Here is a 19,172-nt window from a genome sequence, read left to right on the forward strand (position 1 = left end):
AACAGACAGTGTTAAACACTTTTTTGAGTGAATATTTTCCGACACTTGCTCTAAAACCGCTTGAACCCATTCCACCAAAAAATGGGAAAAAAAAAATTGTCCCGTCAATTATCTCGAAGATTTGCCCTGACTCTATTAAGGATGCCATAAATGTATAATTTTTAACTGCATGGAATTTGGTACATTGTGGATCTGCTTTCGTTACAATCACAGACTCATATATGTGTCCTAACTCTCTAAACATATGTTCTATTCCTAAGTTTGCGTTTCTATTGATTCTTGTGATTTTGGCGATCTCTTCTTTAAGTGTTTTATGTCTGTCTTTAGTAAGATTGCAGTTTGCTTTCAATGCAACCCAAGTTTTTGTCTATGTAATTATTTTGAGTACTAAATAAAGGAATTTGTTTTTTTTCCTTTCTGTGTCGATCAACAATATGACATCCATTTTACTAAATATTGTACCATCATTGGTTTGTCTTTGATATTGTCCAATGACTGAAGAAATAACTTCATGGGACTCGAAATACTCTTAAGCTGTTTTTCCCTTATTTGTTTGATTTTTGCTGTGGTAGTGTGAGTTTCTTGTACGGTTTTCAATCTATGTAAACTTCTTATACTGGAACCAAGTTGTTTTGAGTAAATGAAGTGTACCGGTGTTATGTAACTTTTCAACTGAACTTTGCTTCCAATATCAGACATAGATTGAAATACTTGGGTGGCTATTACCTTGGCTTTTGCACAATCGGTTCTGGTCTCGTCACTTGCATGAGATTGACATTCATTTACACGATCATCTAGAGATTTCACTGCGGCGATTTTGAGTCGAGTAGATATCAGTTGTCGAAGCTGTTTTGAAAAATCTTTAGAATTTATTTGAGTATGTGCTTTATATGTACTTACAATTGTAAGAGTTTTTGTAGGTGTTAGCTTCTCAGTAAACTGTTTAACAGTTGATGGTTCCGTCTGGTTAGCTATGACAATGATAACGGTTGTGAAATTGGTAATCAGTTTACAGAGTTCTTGATCTTGTTTTATAATGGACGACTCATCCAGTAAAAGAACAAGAATATCAGATATATTGGAAACCAATGAAATGACCCCTGTAGTGAAATCTTCTTCAATCCTCCCCCTCAAATTAAAAAATGCAATTGCATCTTCAAATTTTTTTTCTTTTAAACCACCAAAAGGTAGAATGAACATTTCTACGGTTCCGTTACTGCAACGCTTTGGTAACATACCAAGAGGGCAATTCATATTGAAAAATGTATCTTGAATATCGTCCGAAAGTAAATCATTCATTAATTTAGACTTTGAATAATTTGGTCTACCAAAATTTGCAAAAGTTACTGTTTTTAAAGGGAGCTCTAGAATCTCAAATTCCCTTGTTTCTGTTTCAGATGTCTGTGATATATTGTAACTTTCTACAACTAAAGAACGTAAGGGCCATATTATAAATTCCCAATCATTTAACGATTTGTCATACTCTATAAAAGGAAAAGCTATTTTACACAAATACAATTTTTGGAACAATACTTGTTTAAGCATGGGGTCGCAGCATTGTAGTGTTATTAGAAATATATCTAAAGGAGAAATTCCATCACTTTCGTCGCTTGTGTCGTCCATAGAGAAATTTTCAAAGAATTGGACAATAATTTCATGCACCTGTTCTGCTCTTTCTGTATGATCATTGACTACGCCAGAATGATCTCTTGCTTCACTCTGAACTCCTAAAATACGACGCAGTAGAATCCACGGCAATTCTTCCTTTGTATAATTATGTTTAACATCAGCTTCAACATCTATCGTCATAACTTCCGTAATTGTAATTTTTTCTGGGAATTTGTCGGTCAAACCAGTAAGTTGTAAAATCTTAGCACTGTTGACTTTTGCTATGCCTATAAAATAAAAAATATTGTATGAAAGATCTCCATCTATTTAGTAGAATACTGTTTAACTAGTTTTTCGAAATATCATCAGTAACCATGCAAAAAAGGAATGTTAATGAAAAAGAGACAATGCAATACAATACTAAATGATTGGAAATTGATAATGTGGTTGTTACGTTCTTAAGTGGTAGAGAATTATATAAACCTTAAACATAATTATCGTCTTTCGCTTGCTGATTTAAGCATGAATCGTATTTGCAAAAAAAATCTCCCTGAAATTATCATGACTGGTGTATCAGGAAAAAATCATTGTATGTACTGACACATTCGAATTGGGGTACGCGCTTTATGTAGCCACTACACCCATTTACTCGTTGTTTAACTTATGAAATAACGTTTCATAACTATACCTTTTATTTCATTGTCAGTAGGAAACCTTTTTTCAACAATTTCCGACTGTTCGCACGGCTCCGGCACCTCAACTGAATAACATAAACCACAAAAATCGAATTTTTCGAAGTAACATATTTAAGAGAGCAAATGATTATACAAGTAATAGCCAATGATTGACGAAAATAACCAGCACATCGTCGATTATGCTCTAGACGATTTGTATAAACAAACCTAAGCAATATGGCTAAATCAGTACGATATCCGACTTAATTGCATTCATAATATGGTAAAGTGCTTAAGAAAAGAAAAGAAAATCAGGTCTGCAAATTCATACCAAATAATCTACACTCTCCTGCAATGGTAATGTCATAATAAAACAAGGTTAAAAACTGCATCTTCAGGTTGAGATTTTTTCTCAGGTCCTTGAGTAAACACGCGATTCATACTAATCTACTTTAATTAAAAAATAAAAAGTATTTTGGTCTCAGTGTAACTCACCAAGTATATCATCCATGTCTACCTTCCTTCCCGTTCGTGTGTAGATAGTTTCGGTGATTGATTCTTTGGCTATCATTAAAAAGGTTAACTATATCATCTTTATTTATACAGAAGTAGACACACCAACCTTTATTCATATCATTGTTAAATCATATTGCATAAAATAAAGAAGATTTATGGCACTTGTATATTAATATATAGAGAAGGTTAAACAGGTGAATAACTTCCTTTTGTTAAATGTTTTAATAAAATGGTTTCAATGATACAGGTGTAGTGCTTTTTTATCTTGTATGTCCTTATATTGTGAAACGTCATGATACATGACATTTGCACAACCCAAAACATAATCATCCACATTAGATTAAAAGCGATATAGATTATATTATGTCTTTTTATGAATATTAATTATGTTAAGAACATGTTTACGTGCAAAAAGATCACTGATTTGAGAAAAGTGTTCTTGGAAAAATCGTTTGTACGAGAGGTGTTCCAAAAATAATACCATTTGCCTTGTTTTCCTACACTTAAAGTAATTTCATCATTTTAAATGTCTCTGGCCCTCAAAATACTACCCATCTACCTGAACACACCATTTGAGTACCTTAATCTAAATTTGAAAGCAGATTTCATACTCTTTAATTGGGACACTCATTAGGTACTGATAAACAGCAAACCCAATGGCATTTCTCGACTTGTATCTCTTTCCAGACAATTGGAATTTGAGTTTTGGAAACAAGAAATTGTGACAAGGGGCCAAGTCTGGTGAATATAGCTGATGCGGAAAGACAGTAATTTTTTTTTGATGCCAGCCACAAGCCTAGCCTTATGAGCGGGGGCATTATCGTGCTAAAGCCGGAGGTGCTCGATTCCTGTGCTTGGGCGGCGAAGTTTTTAGCAGGTCTTCAGTTTTCAGAACAATATTTTTGTAGAGCTTTGCTGTTACCGTTTTGCCTTTTGGTACCCGATTTCGCATTACCGGTCCCTTATTATCAAAGAAATCACATACAAAACTTTCTTAACAGTGCTTTGGTGCTTGGCAATACTTGGACGTTTTGCATTTTAGTGGCCAAATTCTATCTGAACATTTCCAATTTGGTTCAAAATAGTAAAATAGATAAAAACAGAATCCCTAAAGAAAGCCCAACACGGCAAAATTGAAAATGTTGCAGGCTCGGTTTGATTGAGCCTGTTCATGGACGGTACTGGAAAGTGCAAGTTACCGTCCACACCCCCTAGCACCGGCTTAAGCAGAATTTAAACCCATGCCTAATCACCAGTAACGAAGTTGTGGAAAGCCTTTTTGTTATATTTGGGATAAATTTTGAGAAGCGTTTTTGCATTTGCAACACGGGTTCCCTTTTGTTCGTCTGTTAGCAAATGGGGTCTACATCTTGCATTTATTTTCCGAAGTTGAAGATTTTTTTTAAATACCATGGACTCGTGCTTAAGACAAGTTCGTCAACCGTGCTAAATTTCTCACAGTGTATCGGGCATCTTTGTTTAGCATATTCCTGATTTTTTCTATGTTGATTTTCGTCGTTATTGTTGCAGGACGACCTAGGCGAGTAGCATCTTTGACTTGCTACTGATCGGTTTTAAATTAAGCAACCCACCTACAAATAGATCTGTGAGACATTTCACCTACCTTATAAATGTCGCACACCTCAGGGTGAATATCTACAGGCTTTATGCCAAGTAAAGTCCGACCTTTTATATAAGCCCTAATTTCAAGCACATCTTTAGCTCTTCTACCAGCCATTTCATGTACAGTATAGTGAAATGAATACGCTATAAAGCAATTTATCAAGGTCAGTGAAATTGTGAACGAGATTTTCACCTGTGTAATGCTTCTGTGATTATTCTATCGGTCCAAAGTGGTTTATAATACATAGCACACGATATTGACGAGATAATGCACAAATAACATTATTTTTGGAACACCCCTCTACTGTTGGGGACTTTATGTGTTTTAGTTAAGTGATAACTATAACGTAATAATTTAAGTTTATTTTAAATGTTATTTTAAAACATTACGCTTGCTAGTAAAATTTTCCAGAGTTCGTTTAAAAAGTATATCTTTTTTGACAGCAATTCATGGCCAAGTTTTGCATATACATATATATAGATCTATGCTGCACAATTTTAGAAGGAAGTATACCTGATGTAATTTCCATTGAAAGAGTAGACGAATCGGTATTATTGTCATGTTCCGGTGGGTTGTCTCTCCTATTTGGTACCACTATCAACGTGTTTTGCTTTAATGTATGTGTGCTTTTATTTACCACTCGTTGAGCAACTGAAAAACATAAAAAGAATTTTTAAAAAGAATTAAAAAAAAATATCATTTGTAACAATATAATTTTGCAGGTGTGTTAATTTGAAATAGTATGTGTAACCTTTAAACAGTCCATAAAAATTGGTAATGTTACTAACAGTTATAACGCCTTGCTTGGCTTAGCTATGTAAGATAAAAAAAACAATCTAGTTCATGTACGCCAGCAACATTGCAAGATTAATACGCGGAAAGAAAGTCGTTTTAATATTATCGAGTATATTGCAGCAACTTAGAACATTACTGTCTAGTCAGTGTTTACCTTTGATCGATTCAAATGTAACAAGGGCTTTTCCATCGTCATCTATTGTTATATTAGCTATAGTGTCACCGCCTGAACTTTCCTCATCTTCAAAGTATAATTCGAGAAGTTCTGCCATTTGCGAATCACCCGTCTGGAAGCCAGTAACCTCAATTGTCGGAGAAGAGCATAAAGAAAAGCTGAAACTCGGTTCTGATTCAGAGCTATCTATTTCTAGGACAGTTCCTGCTATTTCAATGGGCCTTCTTTGTAACACTGATTGAACAGCTGGAAGATCGAATTCAGCATTATTTGTACAAGATTTTTTTACGAAGGGATTTTTAAAAACGATATTAAAAAATGAATTCATTGAAAAGAACATACTTGAATGTTACTGTAAATAATTCTACCGTCGCATCTGAGCAGTTCAAGACAAGTTCTCTTGATTGTTTAAATGTAGTGCAAATAAACATAACCGTTCTACTTTCGCTATATGGTTGAAATATTTTGAAATGTTATCTAACAATTTGAGGTTAGAAATATACAGACAACCCGGTCAATAAAAATGTTATCCCCATGGATGATTTATTGATACTCATGTATATAACAAGATCAAAGTAGCTGATCGTAAAAATTTCAACTGATAAAGATAACATGCATTGTAGCCGTTTTTGTCCTACTTTCTATTTATATTGCTCCAATAAAAAATCTCAACTGATAAACATATTATGCTTTGTAACCGTTTTTGTCTATAATTTATATCTTTATTGTAACCAATAAAATCTTTACGTATACGTTGTTAAATTTTAAAATTCATGTAACCTTCTTTTTTACCGTGTTCTACCTGCCAAATTTATTTACTGGTACAATGATCAAAGTCAAAGTTCTAGCTCAATGGGTAAGCTAGTTATCTATTCAAAATGCATGGACATAGGAACTTCAAACTTTATTTGCACGAGTACTTTAATGACTACTTCCAACAATAACCCTTTTCCGGTCAAAAGGTCAAGTTCACTAAGATGTGTACGTATTAATGACATATAACTGACCATGGCGCATTACAAGAGAACTTTCACAAGCACCTTGATGAGTCCTACCCGCCATACCGATTTCATTTAATGAATGTATAACATTTTATTCAATTTATAAGTTTTCCATCCAGGACTGAGGGCTCTGCTCCTCGGACAGCTCATTAATTTTAATTTAGTTCCCAATTGGTTAATCCTAAATATGGTTGCATTACTAAGTGCGTATCTACGTTATATTCGTGGTTGTTTGCGTTTCTTTTGTTTGTTGTACAATGTGAAAGGTGTTATGCTGTTAAGATGAAATGTAAATGCGACATGCTCAAAACATGCACCGTTCAGACTTTCTGCTATTTTGTTTCTATGTAATCAGATTGTGCGCATATCTTGGGAGGGCAACGAGGCCGTTTAGCTGGTTAATATTCACCGCTGTTAGCACATGGGATTTCAAAAAGTTATTTCAGTTCATCAAAAATATATCTTAATGTATTTCCTCAATCAAGATTTATGGCTTATAATTTCATTTAAACATACATTGTATGCATACATACTATCAACATTTTCAAACTGTATAACAGCCGAATGATTTTCTTCGTCAAACTGAATGTTGCTGATTTTTCCTCCACCACATTTCCTTGAACTTTTGAAAAACAGAGTAAGGTATTGTTTATCTATTCCAGCAGGAATTCCTGCAACCTTTATCGTTCTCCTTGCTTGTTCATCGTCTGAAATACAAATTTATTATTAAATTTAAGCATATCATGCCTCAGAAATTAATAAATCTAAGCATATCATGCCTCAGAAATTATTAAATCTAAGCTTATCATGCCTCAGAAATTAATAAATCTAAGCTTATCATGCCTCAGAAATTTCAAAATTCCTTACCGTTCTCCTTCGGCCCAGGGTTAGGTTCTATGCCGGAAAGCAACAAAAGTAGTCCTATGAAAAGTACAGTACCGATAACTTTAATTCCGCCACTTAAATTCACAAGACAAACGATTGTTACAACATCGACTCCCGATGAAAATCTGAAAGTTCCTATTCTACCACGGTACGTTTCGATATCGATACCCATTGTGCTGAAAGAGGAAACGAGATGTTAAAATGTATAGCATGTAAATTCACATATTCAGGATATTGCCATATCATTCCGCAGCTATTGCATAATAAATAAATATACTGTATTAGGTTTTTAATGAAAATATGAGTTCCGTTATGGACAAAACGATTCAGTATGAAGGTGAATTATTGTGAATCTGACGACCCCGTTCGATTCGAGGACGGTGCAGGTCACTTCCGTTTTGATTGATCATGAAATCCTTTCTACGGTCATTCGCACTGTATCTCTGATCTGGCATGTACAGAAGTTTCAGTTCCTTGTGAAAGTGGAGGCAACAAGTACTGGCAAACGATGCGGTCTGGCAAATTCATTGTGGCTTACTGCCGTGATCCGGAGTGTAAACTACTAACCTATCACTCCACCACCTCTCTGTTGTGAGTATTAATTTCATGTGTTTCGTAGTATAGCATGAGATAATTGTCTTCTCGAAACGTGCAAAGCATTTTGATTTGTGGTGTTTTATTGAAGGGGATTTTTCTGAACTTTCGATACTTTATTTCTTATCACACATATAATTTGAGTAGGCCTTTTCTTTAAATACATAAGTTTTAAAGGCTTTTTATCAGGTAAGAGATTTATAAAAGGTTGATGCAAGATGTAATTTTTACTTCATAAAATGCGTTTCCTTTCTTTAAAATATAATAATACATGTATAAGTAACGCACATTTTTTGTATAAATATGTTGCGCTACATTTAAAATGGTTTTACCATCTACCAGCAAAGAATGAGGCCCGACGACATTTAATATCTACCCATATATGTTTTGGAACGTTAAATATTTTTCCGACCGAGGTATATGGTATCTTCATTGCAATATCAGAGCAAGTAGATGTATAAAGCTGACATGTCATCAGTTGTATTTGTATTAAATCTAGAAATGTATTCATATTGTGACTTTTAAAACTCAAAACATGTTCATATCCTGAATAAACTTCTTGTTTGGTATTGCATAAATGAATTAAGCATTTTATTTGGAACGTTTAAGTTAAGAAAAAACTATTATTTCGGTTCCGATATAAGTGATCAATTCTTTAAAGATACACCGGTTTCTTTATGCATTATATTTGTTCCTTTATAAATTTCTCGTTTTCGGTATAACTAAATTGATTTCTTTCTAAATAAACTGTTTTTATTATGAAAATATTGATCATACTTTCTTATAACATTGTGTTTATTCAAATTGATATTTAATAGGTTGGTATTCACAGTATGAAACTTTACAAAACGAAAAGCATGGATACAATTGGAACACTAGGGAATTTTTTACGTATTGACTACGTCACTTCAGATGTAAACACAAACAACAATGAACAAGGATACAATCTTTTGTATGTATCTGTATGACATCTAACAGAAAACGAAGTCAAATTCGATAAAATAGTGATCGAAAAATATGTTTGACAGAATATATTAAAGAATGTCTCTTGTCAATCAATTATAACCAAATTCGAAATATCGTCAACTGTTCGTACTTTAGTTTTCTAAAAACACATAATGTTCTTGATGCTTGTATATATCTATAAACTTTAAGGTAGACGATAACATAAATGAAACAAAATCAGTTAAAAAAGGTCTGTTCAAGGTTCAAAATTGCAAATTAGTCCTAATTATTATAAATCCTAAGCGTAAATCAGGGCAAATAACGGACCTCCGAAAATTAATTAGTCTCAAGCAAAACTGTTATTTTGAACATTGATTTTGTACCAAAATAGTACCGTCAATTACACTACACTACCTTAAATTTATTCAAATCAGTTTGCATTTTATTCAAGGTCCAATAATAAACTGACATCTGATCGGTTAATACTTTACAGCAGGTGATGATTATTCGATATGAATAAGATATAACGTTTCAGTTTAAGTCAAAGATAATCCATTTAAAGATATTTATAATTTAGCCGATAGTTAAAGTTTAATACTGAATTTAATATTGAACCAGTTCGGTTTTAAGTTTATGCTATTACTTTTATTAAGATTTTATCACTTAGCTCTTTTACCTACCCTTTTATAAAGAATAAAATAAATTTTCAAAAGTAAAAAATACTAATTTAAAAGATAAAAATTTAAAATTATTTAAAAAGATATTTAAAAATTATCTTAAAATTATTTTTAAATTGATTAAAAATATATTTTTTTGTATGAAGGATTAAATAATTTTGGTGTGGCACACAAGAAAAAACAAACCCAAAATCGAAAATAATATATAAATAACACATGCGTAGCCTCGGGTAACAGTATTTTCCTCAGGATGATATTTTTACTGTTACCCACAAACCTATGTGTTATTTATTTTATTACCCCGAACAAATACTGTGATGATCTGAATTTGTAAACTAAATCTAACTGTAACAAAAATAAACCAAGAGTAGCAATAACTAAACTGTCCTTACCTTGCAAGTTTTAAGTTTACTGTAGGCCTACTTGAGAAGCTGTTTTTTTTTTTGTTTTGTTTTTTAATTCTTTACGCAAGTGATGATATCTACCAGTCATAAACATACAATCAGCTGTGTTTTATTTAGAAAACAAAACATTTAACCCATTTATAAGGTTATAATCTGTGAAATCTGATCCTTCTGTATCCAGAATATTCTTCGCATGGTTTTTGACAAAGGACATTTATAAAATAACGATGAAATCCTACAGATGTCTGTCCACCAACTCTATCGGTAACGTTTCACTGGTTAAAATTGTTAATACTTGCTTTAATCGTCTGCATGTTCCAGTTTGACACAAAATTATTCACATTACAATTACTTCCGTTGAAAACGGATGTTTACTTTTTGACTATTCAACAAAAAGATAATATTATACGCGAAAAGAACTCTAGGGTGCAAAGAACTAAATTTTATGAGAGTCATAGTTACTTTGGTGATGCCCTAGGCCCTATCGTCGAAAATAAGAATGAGTCGAGAGAAAAATGGCGGCCATTTTATTTCATTTTATTTAGAAAATAGACCACGTGACCAGATTTGATACTGTTAAAAAAATACTTTTACCTATGTAACAGTACAAAATTCTTAGTCACGTGGTACACTTGCATTAACAGTAAGAATAACTCCCAGAGGCCTATGGGAAATTAACATTACGAAAAAAGTGAGGGGTAATAATACATACTGTACCGCTAAAGCCCGTGGTGACTAGAAGCATTATTCTATAATATCAATAAGTGAATGTCAAGATAAACAAGTCCATAGCAACTTAAACGTGCGTAATACTAGTAACTAAAACCCAGTTAGCATTTAGTGCCAGAAAACCAACCGTTGAATCGTAATTATTAAATATATCTTTGATGTGTATATGAAATGTAGTACAATTCAGAAATGAATAATGCAAAAAGTTTCAACGACATTAGGTTACAAATAATTGTCCAAATATCTGGTGTCTGGTCTGTTTCCGAAAATAACTTTCGACAAAATTACGGGCATGCATTTTCAAAAGATACACATATATGTTATTTTAACTTTACGAGGCCGATCATCGGCTATCGCGCTAAATGTTTATTTACTTACATAAAACTGAAAAATTGAAAAAATATCAAATTTAAGAGAATTAAAACGTACCTGTTTGTTACGATCTCAAAACGCCGATTGATTTTTACACCGTCTTGAACGTCGATTGAGGTGATATCGATTTTAACAGAACAAGGAAGTCCTTCATTATTGCAGGTTACCTTTAAACAATAAATTATTAACAATGATCAATATGACAACCACGTGCCGTTGTTGCATTTTTTTTTCTTTTTCTTGGTTTTTATGCATGACACAGGGTACAGTGTAAAAAAACATCTTACCATAATACTGCCATTACGGCCCACGGTAGTTTTGTTATCAATACTTGCGAATGACATTGCACTCGTGCACTATTACGTCACAATCAATGGCCTCTTAATACGAAATACAGATATCGAAACGCGGAATTGCGGATTTAAACAAATTCTTTAATGCCAGAATAACACTTATGTACCTTTCTTTCGTGCATTAATATCTACATATGTCCCCGGAGTTATTACATCCCTCGCCCTATTTGCTTCGTTTATAAATGCACCCTCATGCTTCTGTAGATGCTCATGTACAACAAAAAGTTGCAATAACCCTCTATAATTGCAGAAATGGAAGATTTGCTGAAGCATTGCATTGTCGATGGGATTTTTTATTGTTTTATATTAATTTGCTGAGGACAATTATTCGTATACGTGGGCGGTTAAGTTGTCATGAGCCTTTGCGCATGCACAATTTGTGGTTTGTTTTTATCACGTTGCTTTAAATGTAATCCTGGGCCATTTCAACAAACGTAAAGTAAAATGAGATGAAATTATTTAATGAAATCATTTGCTGAAGATGAATGCTCCCCTGTGTTTATAGGAATAAACCAAACAATTTCTGATATAGGATCATCATCATTATCAACACCACCACAACCATCAACAATATTATCAGCAGCAGCAGAGTAATCGTCGTCATTATCAACATCATCATCATCATTCACAAGATCTGAATCAATGATTTCTGATTTTAACTCTTTCGCATTGATACATTGTGTATCATTTACGACTGTATTAATCTTCTAACTTGCACCTTTGCGCCTTTGAAACATGATAAGCATTTGAGACATTGTCATTATTAATCTTAGCACGCACTTGCCTAAGCAGATGTTTGCTTTCAACTCTTGTAACATGGATTTATGATGCGGAATGTGACGAATAGACCATTAAACAATTTAAAGTGATGGTGCATTTATTATCAGAATCATTGTATCAGAGTTCTTATTTAGAGTATAAATATCACACTTATTGAGGTTCCCTTTACTTTACTTTTGGCATATTGTTTTGTGTATTGTATAGAAATGCAAATGTATATATGATATTATAACGCGGTATTATGCATGTCACACAATATCTTTACATTAAATATTTCTTTGTACCTCATGGCTTATTTGCATATGATTAATAACATATCTTTACAAAATGCACATAGAGGGCAAGTTATGTCGTGCATTTTAATTAAGGCGTAAGTCACGTTTCGGAAGAATATAAAGGACATATAATTGAAAATTTTGTATGCGAAACATGAACAACCATCTGACACATATTCCATATGTATTACTTAGTTCACGTGTTATGCTATATTTATATGTGTACAATATATCATAACTTTCCTACTTTATTTTGACGCTCATGCCTACTAAATTATGATGATCGAAAAGAAAAGGGAAAGCTGACTGTGGAGATAATATAACACGGTTGCATTTTTTAAAGCTGGAAAATTAGGACCATACTACATATGACTGGCCATTTAGGACCCAGTACGTATAACTGGTAATTTAAAACTCAAGTATGGATAACTTGGAACGTGGATCTCAGTATGCATAACTAGTAATTAGGACCTCACTATGAATAAAAGGTAATTTCGGACCCCAGTATGAATGATTCATAATTTTAGGACCCCAGTATTTGTTACTGTAAATTTAGGACCCAAGTTTGTATAACTAGTACCTTAGGACCTCAGTATGCATAACTAGTAATAGGAAACACTGTGTATATAATTTGTAATGATAGACCGCTGTATGTATTACTGGTAATTCAGGACCCAAGAATGTTTAACTGATAATTTAGGTCCTCAGTATGTATAAGTAATTCAGAACCCCAGTACGTATGTTTTACAGATTATTTAATATTCAACAAGTGAAAATTAAGGAAAACAGTATGCATTACTTGAAATTATGACTTGTAATTTAGGACTAAACTATGTTTTACTGATAATTAAGAACCCTATTATGTATAACTGATAATTTAGGAACAAAATTTGAATAATTGGCGATTTAGGACCGGAATATGTTTAACTGGTGTTTAGAACCTCAACTTTTCTTTTCATCCTTCCGCGTTAACAAGCTTCGGTACATAAGCAACTTTAAAAAGTAAAATTATCGTGTAGTCAATACATGTTTGCAAACTTTGAAATAAAAATTCCAATATTTCACCAAAGTAAGTACACAGAATTTCCAAATAACCAAATGCACACTTTCTTTTGCCATGGAGTATGCAACTCTTTTATAAAGTCAAAAAATATGTATATAATGTATTATCCTCCTGCATTATTGGATAAAAAATACTAATACATTTTTGGACACTTACTGCATTCCTCACGTTATTAAATCTACAACTTTATGATTACAATCTTTGTTTTATAGCAATCATGTTAATGAGTACAAGTAATAATGTTTCCAGATGAAGTATATCGAGATTTTGCTCCTTCTATTATGTTTTATAGTGATAATTAAATTTTGATTTGCTTCTAGATTAAGAGCGTTTGCCCTTTGTTTAGAATTGTTTTGCTTTTATATACGCTAATTAGCGTGTTTTCGTTCCGTGCCCCCACCATTTTATCTTGTTAATTCTGGAATTTTCGTTTGGCGGGGTCGCGGGGCGAAAAAATATAAATTATTAAAAAATATAAAAAAATATATAAAAAATACTGATGCCATTTCTATTTATTGTACTTTGCAATCAGTCATTCACAAACTTGCTTATACGGCCTTGCAAATCATTTCATGTCATTATTTGATCAATAGAGTTCAAAAAGAAGTTAAGATATAGGACACAATTTAACAAATGATATATAGATTTTCCGAAACAATACTCATAAAATACAGGGAATAGATAATGAAAAAAACCGCTAGTCTCATTATTAGAGCGATGCATGAGTATTTAATTTATTGGGTAAATATATTAAGAATTGTTGGTTTCAATTAGATTTACAATCAATTATGGCAATTATTTACAAACGTCTTTATATTAAGCTTTAATAGGGTTTATTGGACAATTTAAAGTCTTCAAAGGAACTCTTCCGAGTAAATAAAAAAGAAGAGGAAAAAAAGTTAACTTTGATAATACGAGTAACTGTCAAATCACGTCACAATACAATGACGACAATATAGAAAATAAAAGAAAATGAATAGTATTTCCTTATTCAATTCTATAACAATTAATCTGATAATATATTAATTGAGTGATGATTCCTTGTACGTGACATGTTTTAGTGCCTTATATCGTTTAAATATCAAAAAGCAATATCACAACACACGCGACAAGGTCATCATAAGGCACGAAGCTAATAAAATAATACCACAATTGTCACTTAGAATACGTTCCAAGACTCGCTGTCCATCTTTCTTTGCCTAACATATTAAAAGCGTTACCTACCCTATACCATTTGAACCATACATCGTTTTTGGACACGGGAAATTTATTAACAATAAGATTTGATTGAATTCTATTAAATGCAATTAAATGAACGCTTCAACAATGAAAAATACAATTTTACCTTATGAATAAAAACTTATATTCTTTGAATAGATGAGAAGGAACATAGAATATCTATCAAAATAATGTTTTCTGTATTCTTTGCTATTTTATACGTATGCATGGTTAATTATTAAACATCTCGGGGCATTTGAATGCTTAGTGAATTCAATTCATGCAAGAGTACTTACCAACAAAACATTCGAGCTAAATTGTGATCAGTTAATGATATGGGTAGCAAAATTAATCAACTTTACAACTTTACTGCATATTTCAAATACAAGTTACATGTCTAGCTATTTAATGGAGGACACATCATGTCTCAGAAATGAATAAATTTGATTTTTCTTTAAAAAAATAATGAGTTTTACAACATTTAAATAATTGTTTTGAGAGTATATTTGATGCTTGTTAATGCAGCACAGGTAATGACTATTTTAACATAATAAAAATGTAAACAAAATAGGAAAAAAGAGTAATATATTTATTTTCTCAAAAAAAGTCATTTGATATATATCATATAGGGGTGGTCGCTATACGTTTCCGTAGTGATGATATCTTGATTTGTTTGTTATAATGTCTGTTATAATGCACACCTAGGCAACATTTACAAATTTTAGTTTCTTAAGATTTATGTGTTTTGTGGCAGTTTTTACAATGGTTTTGTATCTTTTACTACATACAATTGCTAAATTAAATATGATATGAAACTCTTCCTTTCTGAGACAATTTTGAGCTAACTGACTGACCTTGTTGGTATTAATTTATACAAGTGTTGTTTAACGCTGGATTTTGTTATGCCATTGAAAAGTTAAGTGATCAAAACTTTGTATCAAATATTTAAAAATGTAGTATTGTCAATAGGTCTCTGTGTTAGTTAAACAGGACAGAACTTTGTTAGTTAAAAAAGTGAAAAGTTATGCTTAACTTGTTATCCAAAAGGAAGTCTTAGAGTGAAATATTTCTTTTCTTATTAACTATATGTTAGTATTTTATTATATTTTAAGTATTGAAAAGTATCTCAATAAATCCGTTTAGATTGGTTTCTGCAAGTAAATGGTATGTAATTTATCAAATATGTAAATTTTAATGTGATATGTAAAAATGAACATCTTTTTATGGCGACTTTTTACCTTTACTGGTGAACGAAGAACTCATGTACCCTTCATCATATTTTAGGCATTCGCGGACTACAATGGAATATAGAAGTGTGTTGTCTTTGAAGATGCAGCATAGACGTTCATATTTAGAATTTAGAACTCCAGATTTCAACAAAAAACGTAATATTATTGAAACAATTAGTCCATCTGATGGACCTCAAGGTGACCATGCCAATTCACCGTACCCCACCCGCAGAAAAGAATATACATCTCCTGAGGTACCATCCCATGTTAACTCTGAACATCAAGACAAAGATATTAATCTTGCAGAACTAGTTAAATCTGCTATTTGTAGCACAGATGTTATGGAAGCAATTTCAGATGCATTGGTACCAACACTTACTGTTGTTTTTGAGTCGATGCTTCGACCCATAAATGAAAAAGTTGATGCCCAAAACAAACATATTTCAGAGATGACAACTCAATTAAATGATCAAAATCAGCTTGTTTCAAAAGTCCAAAACGAAAATCAAAAGCTTGCAATAGATCTACAAAATGCAGAAGAGCGAATCGAATCTCTTGAACGAAGCCTTGACGACATAGAACAGTACGGGAGAAGAACATCACTTCGTTTCCATCGTGTCAATATTAACTCACCCGAAATGTATGAGACGACAGAGGCTAATATTGATAAAACAAATGGTGTAAATAACAAAAAGCAACCAGAGAATCTTAAAATTAATACTGATGAGATAGTTGTGAATATTTGCAACAACATAATGAAAGTTGACCCGCCTTTAAGTGTAAACGATATTGAACGCTCCCACACAATTGGTCCTGTGAAAGATGGTTATTCACAAATTCTTTGCAAATTCAAAGCATGGAAAACTAAACATCATGTGTACATGAACAAATCAAACATTAAAAAACATAATGGAACCAAAGTCAATGTTTTCATTACAGAGGATCTAACAAGAAAGAGGCAGTTCCTCGTTCAGCAGCTTGAATTTGCCAGAAAATCCAGCAAAATCGATAGTTTTTGGACCAGCGACGGTCGTATTCTTTATAAATCTACTCCTACAAGCAAGGTTAAATCCATAAGAGACGTGAATGACATCGATCACTTATTACCTGACAATTAATGATCTCTGACAATAGGATGATCAGTGATTATGAACTATATTTCGCTTTTCAACAAATACATCTAGAAATTATGTATATATTTATGTATGTATATTGTGTCTAATTTTTCAAAATGCACACATATTGAAATCAATATATCATTCAGTGATTATATACACTTTGACCTTGACCTTTATGTTTACATATTATATATATTTATATATATACATGTATAATTTTTTGAAAGTCTTACCTGTTGAATTACATTCCTCTGTAAATCCAGTATTCTATTTAAAGAATTCTTCGTTCTTATTAAATCACTATAGTTTTTTGACAACAGTAAAATCCCTTTTGTAAATTCCTATGTAATATTTTTTCACAAGCATCTTTATAACACATGTAACCTCATAACAATTAATTTTAATCCATACACGAAATGCTGGAGTGTAAATGTTTTCTTTCTTTAAAGGAAGATACTCATTGTAATCTCGAATCGAAGCATAACTTGTTGCATTTTCCAAAAAAAAATATATAAATCTGATCAATATTTTTGAAAGATCAATTTTGTTAATTATATTTAAACAAAGTTAATCGTTCTAATGTCGCGGATAAGTTTGAAAATGGCGCTAATCCAGTATATTGTCACATTTTTTACACATTTCGGTTGATGCAATGCATTTTCCTATTGTATTCAATCTTTATTTGTTTTTTTTTTTTTGTTTTTTTTTTTTTTTTTGCAACAACAATTAAATGTATTTTTTCATCCATAACTTCATGTACAAAAATAATAAATGTATACATTTTGTAGTTATACTTTGTAAATATGTCAAGTTTACTTTTTTGTACCATAGGTTATTGAATAAATTTAGGTCGCGTACCTTTAGAAATGTTTAGGGCACGTTTTTTCCGTTTTCCCCCGTTTTTATGTATCTCTTCTGCAAATTTAATCAATTGTCATATAACAGTAAGTTTGTGTTTTTACATGATAGTAAAGCATGATTTATCTCAGTTAATACGAGTCGCTTTTCTTACCCGTTATGTTACAGATATCGCTATGATAATTTTCATAACCACACTTTTTACTTGTTACTTTTTAAAATCTATTCTTATTATGCGATTCATATTTCTACAGGTTGCCATATTTTCCGATCCATGTATGTTAACTGTCGTTAATGTTTATATAATATTTCAGTCGCCACTCGTCAAATTTATTGTTGTATGTATGTGTTACCCAAATAGGTAATAGTTTAAATGAATGGCGGGTGGCGATAGGATTGTTTTATAACGGTTTGCAGGGCTATATGAAAATGTGTAAATTATATATGTATTCACCAAGAAAACTAGTTTTAGGCAATTTTAAGCAAATAGCTTTACTATACGTTTATATGATTGTATTTACCTGTTTGTACAGATCAGTATGTGATGAGAAATCATTCAGTTTTGGAAACTTTCAGGGTTGTGATTCCAATTTTGACTTAAACTGTCTAATTTTTATAATGGGCACTATCATGTTACAATTACTGATAATTAGTGGAGACGTTGAAAGTAATCCCGGTCCTAACAGTGAATCGCAACTTAATTGTTTATCAATATACAGTCAAAATATTAGAGGCTTGCGTAACAAAATTTCACACATACTTTGTTTTACGGAAACTCATCTTGATAGTTCAGTATCCGATAATAGTTTAAAAATAGACAATTATTCTTTTTATAGAAAAGATGTCTCGTGTCATTCTGGGGGAATTCTGATATATGTGTCCGATGAAGTAATCTCTAAGCATAAATATGAACTTGAATTTTATCTAAATGATTGTCTTTGGGTCGAACTTAGACACAAAAATGAAAATATCTTACTTTGTACTGTTTATAGGCAGCCGAGTGGTCCTACTTCTTTTTGGTTAGAACTAAGTAATAGCGTTGAAAAAGCTTTTGAAATCAGTGAAAGAATAATTATTGTAGGTGACATTAATGAAGACCAGCTTAATAGAAATAATCACAAATTTAGAGACATTCTTCTGATTAATGACCTGAAAAATGAAATTAATGAACCAACTCGTGTTACAGTAAACTCTTCAACTCTTCTAGATCCGATCGCAGTTTCCTCTTCTATAAGCATATATAATTCGGGTATTTCATGTACACCAAACAACATAAGTG

General features: G+C 32.0%; 1 protein-coding gene across 1 annotated transcript; it reads right to left on the minus strand.

The window, feature by feature from the left end:
- Positions 1–426: 426 nt before the first annotated feature.
- LOC132743927 (up-regulator of cell proliferation-like) lies at positions 427–15,951 on the minus strand. Its single transcript, XM_060732529.1, has 10 exons — positions 15,927–15,951; positions 11,871–11,986; positions 11,057–11,166; positions 7,261–7,454; positions 6,927–7,100; positions 5,372–5,638; positions 4,936–5,073; positions 2,778–2,846; positions 2,297–2,368; positions 427–1,895 (listed from the first exon to the last, which is right to left on the minus strand). Exons 1-10 carry the CDS (start codon positions 15,949–15,951, stop codon positions 427–429), a joined length of 2,634 nt encoding a protein of 877 aa, XP_060588512.1.
- Between the last annotated feature and the right edge of the window lie 3,221 nt (positions 15,952–19,172).

The sequence above is a fragment of the Ruditapes philippinarum genome, unplaced genomic scaffold (assembly GCF_026571515.1).
Source record: "Ruditapes philippinarum isolate M1 unplaced genomic scaffold, ASM2657151v2 ctg4388_1_1_1_1, whole genome shotgun sequence".
Classification (NCBI taxonomy): Eukaryota; Metazoa; Mollusca; class Bivalvia; order Venerida; family Veneridae; genus Ruditapes; species Ruditapes philippinarum.

Coding starts and splice junctions, on each gene's coding strand:
- LOC132743927 (XM_060732529.1), bottom strand. CDS start 15,951: ATGAGTTCTTCGTTCACCAGTAAAG. Junction 11,167..11,870: donor ATGATCCTATATCAGAAATT/GTTTGGTTTATT, acceptor TATTGTTTAAAG/GTAACCTGCAATAATGAAGG. Junction 2,847..4,935: donor TTCAATGGAAATTACATCAG/GTATACTTCCTT, acceptor TTTTAATGATAG/CCAAAGAATCAATCACCGAA.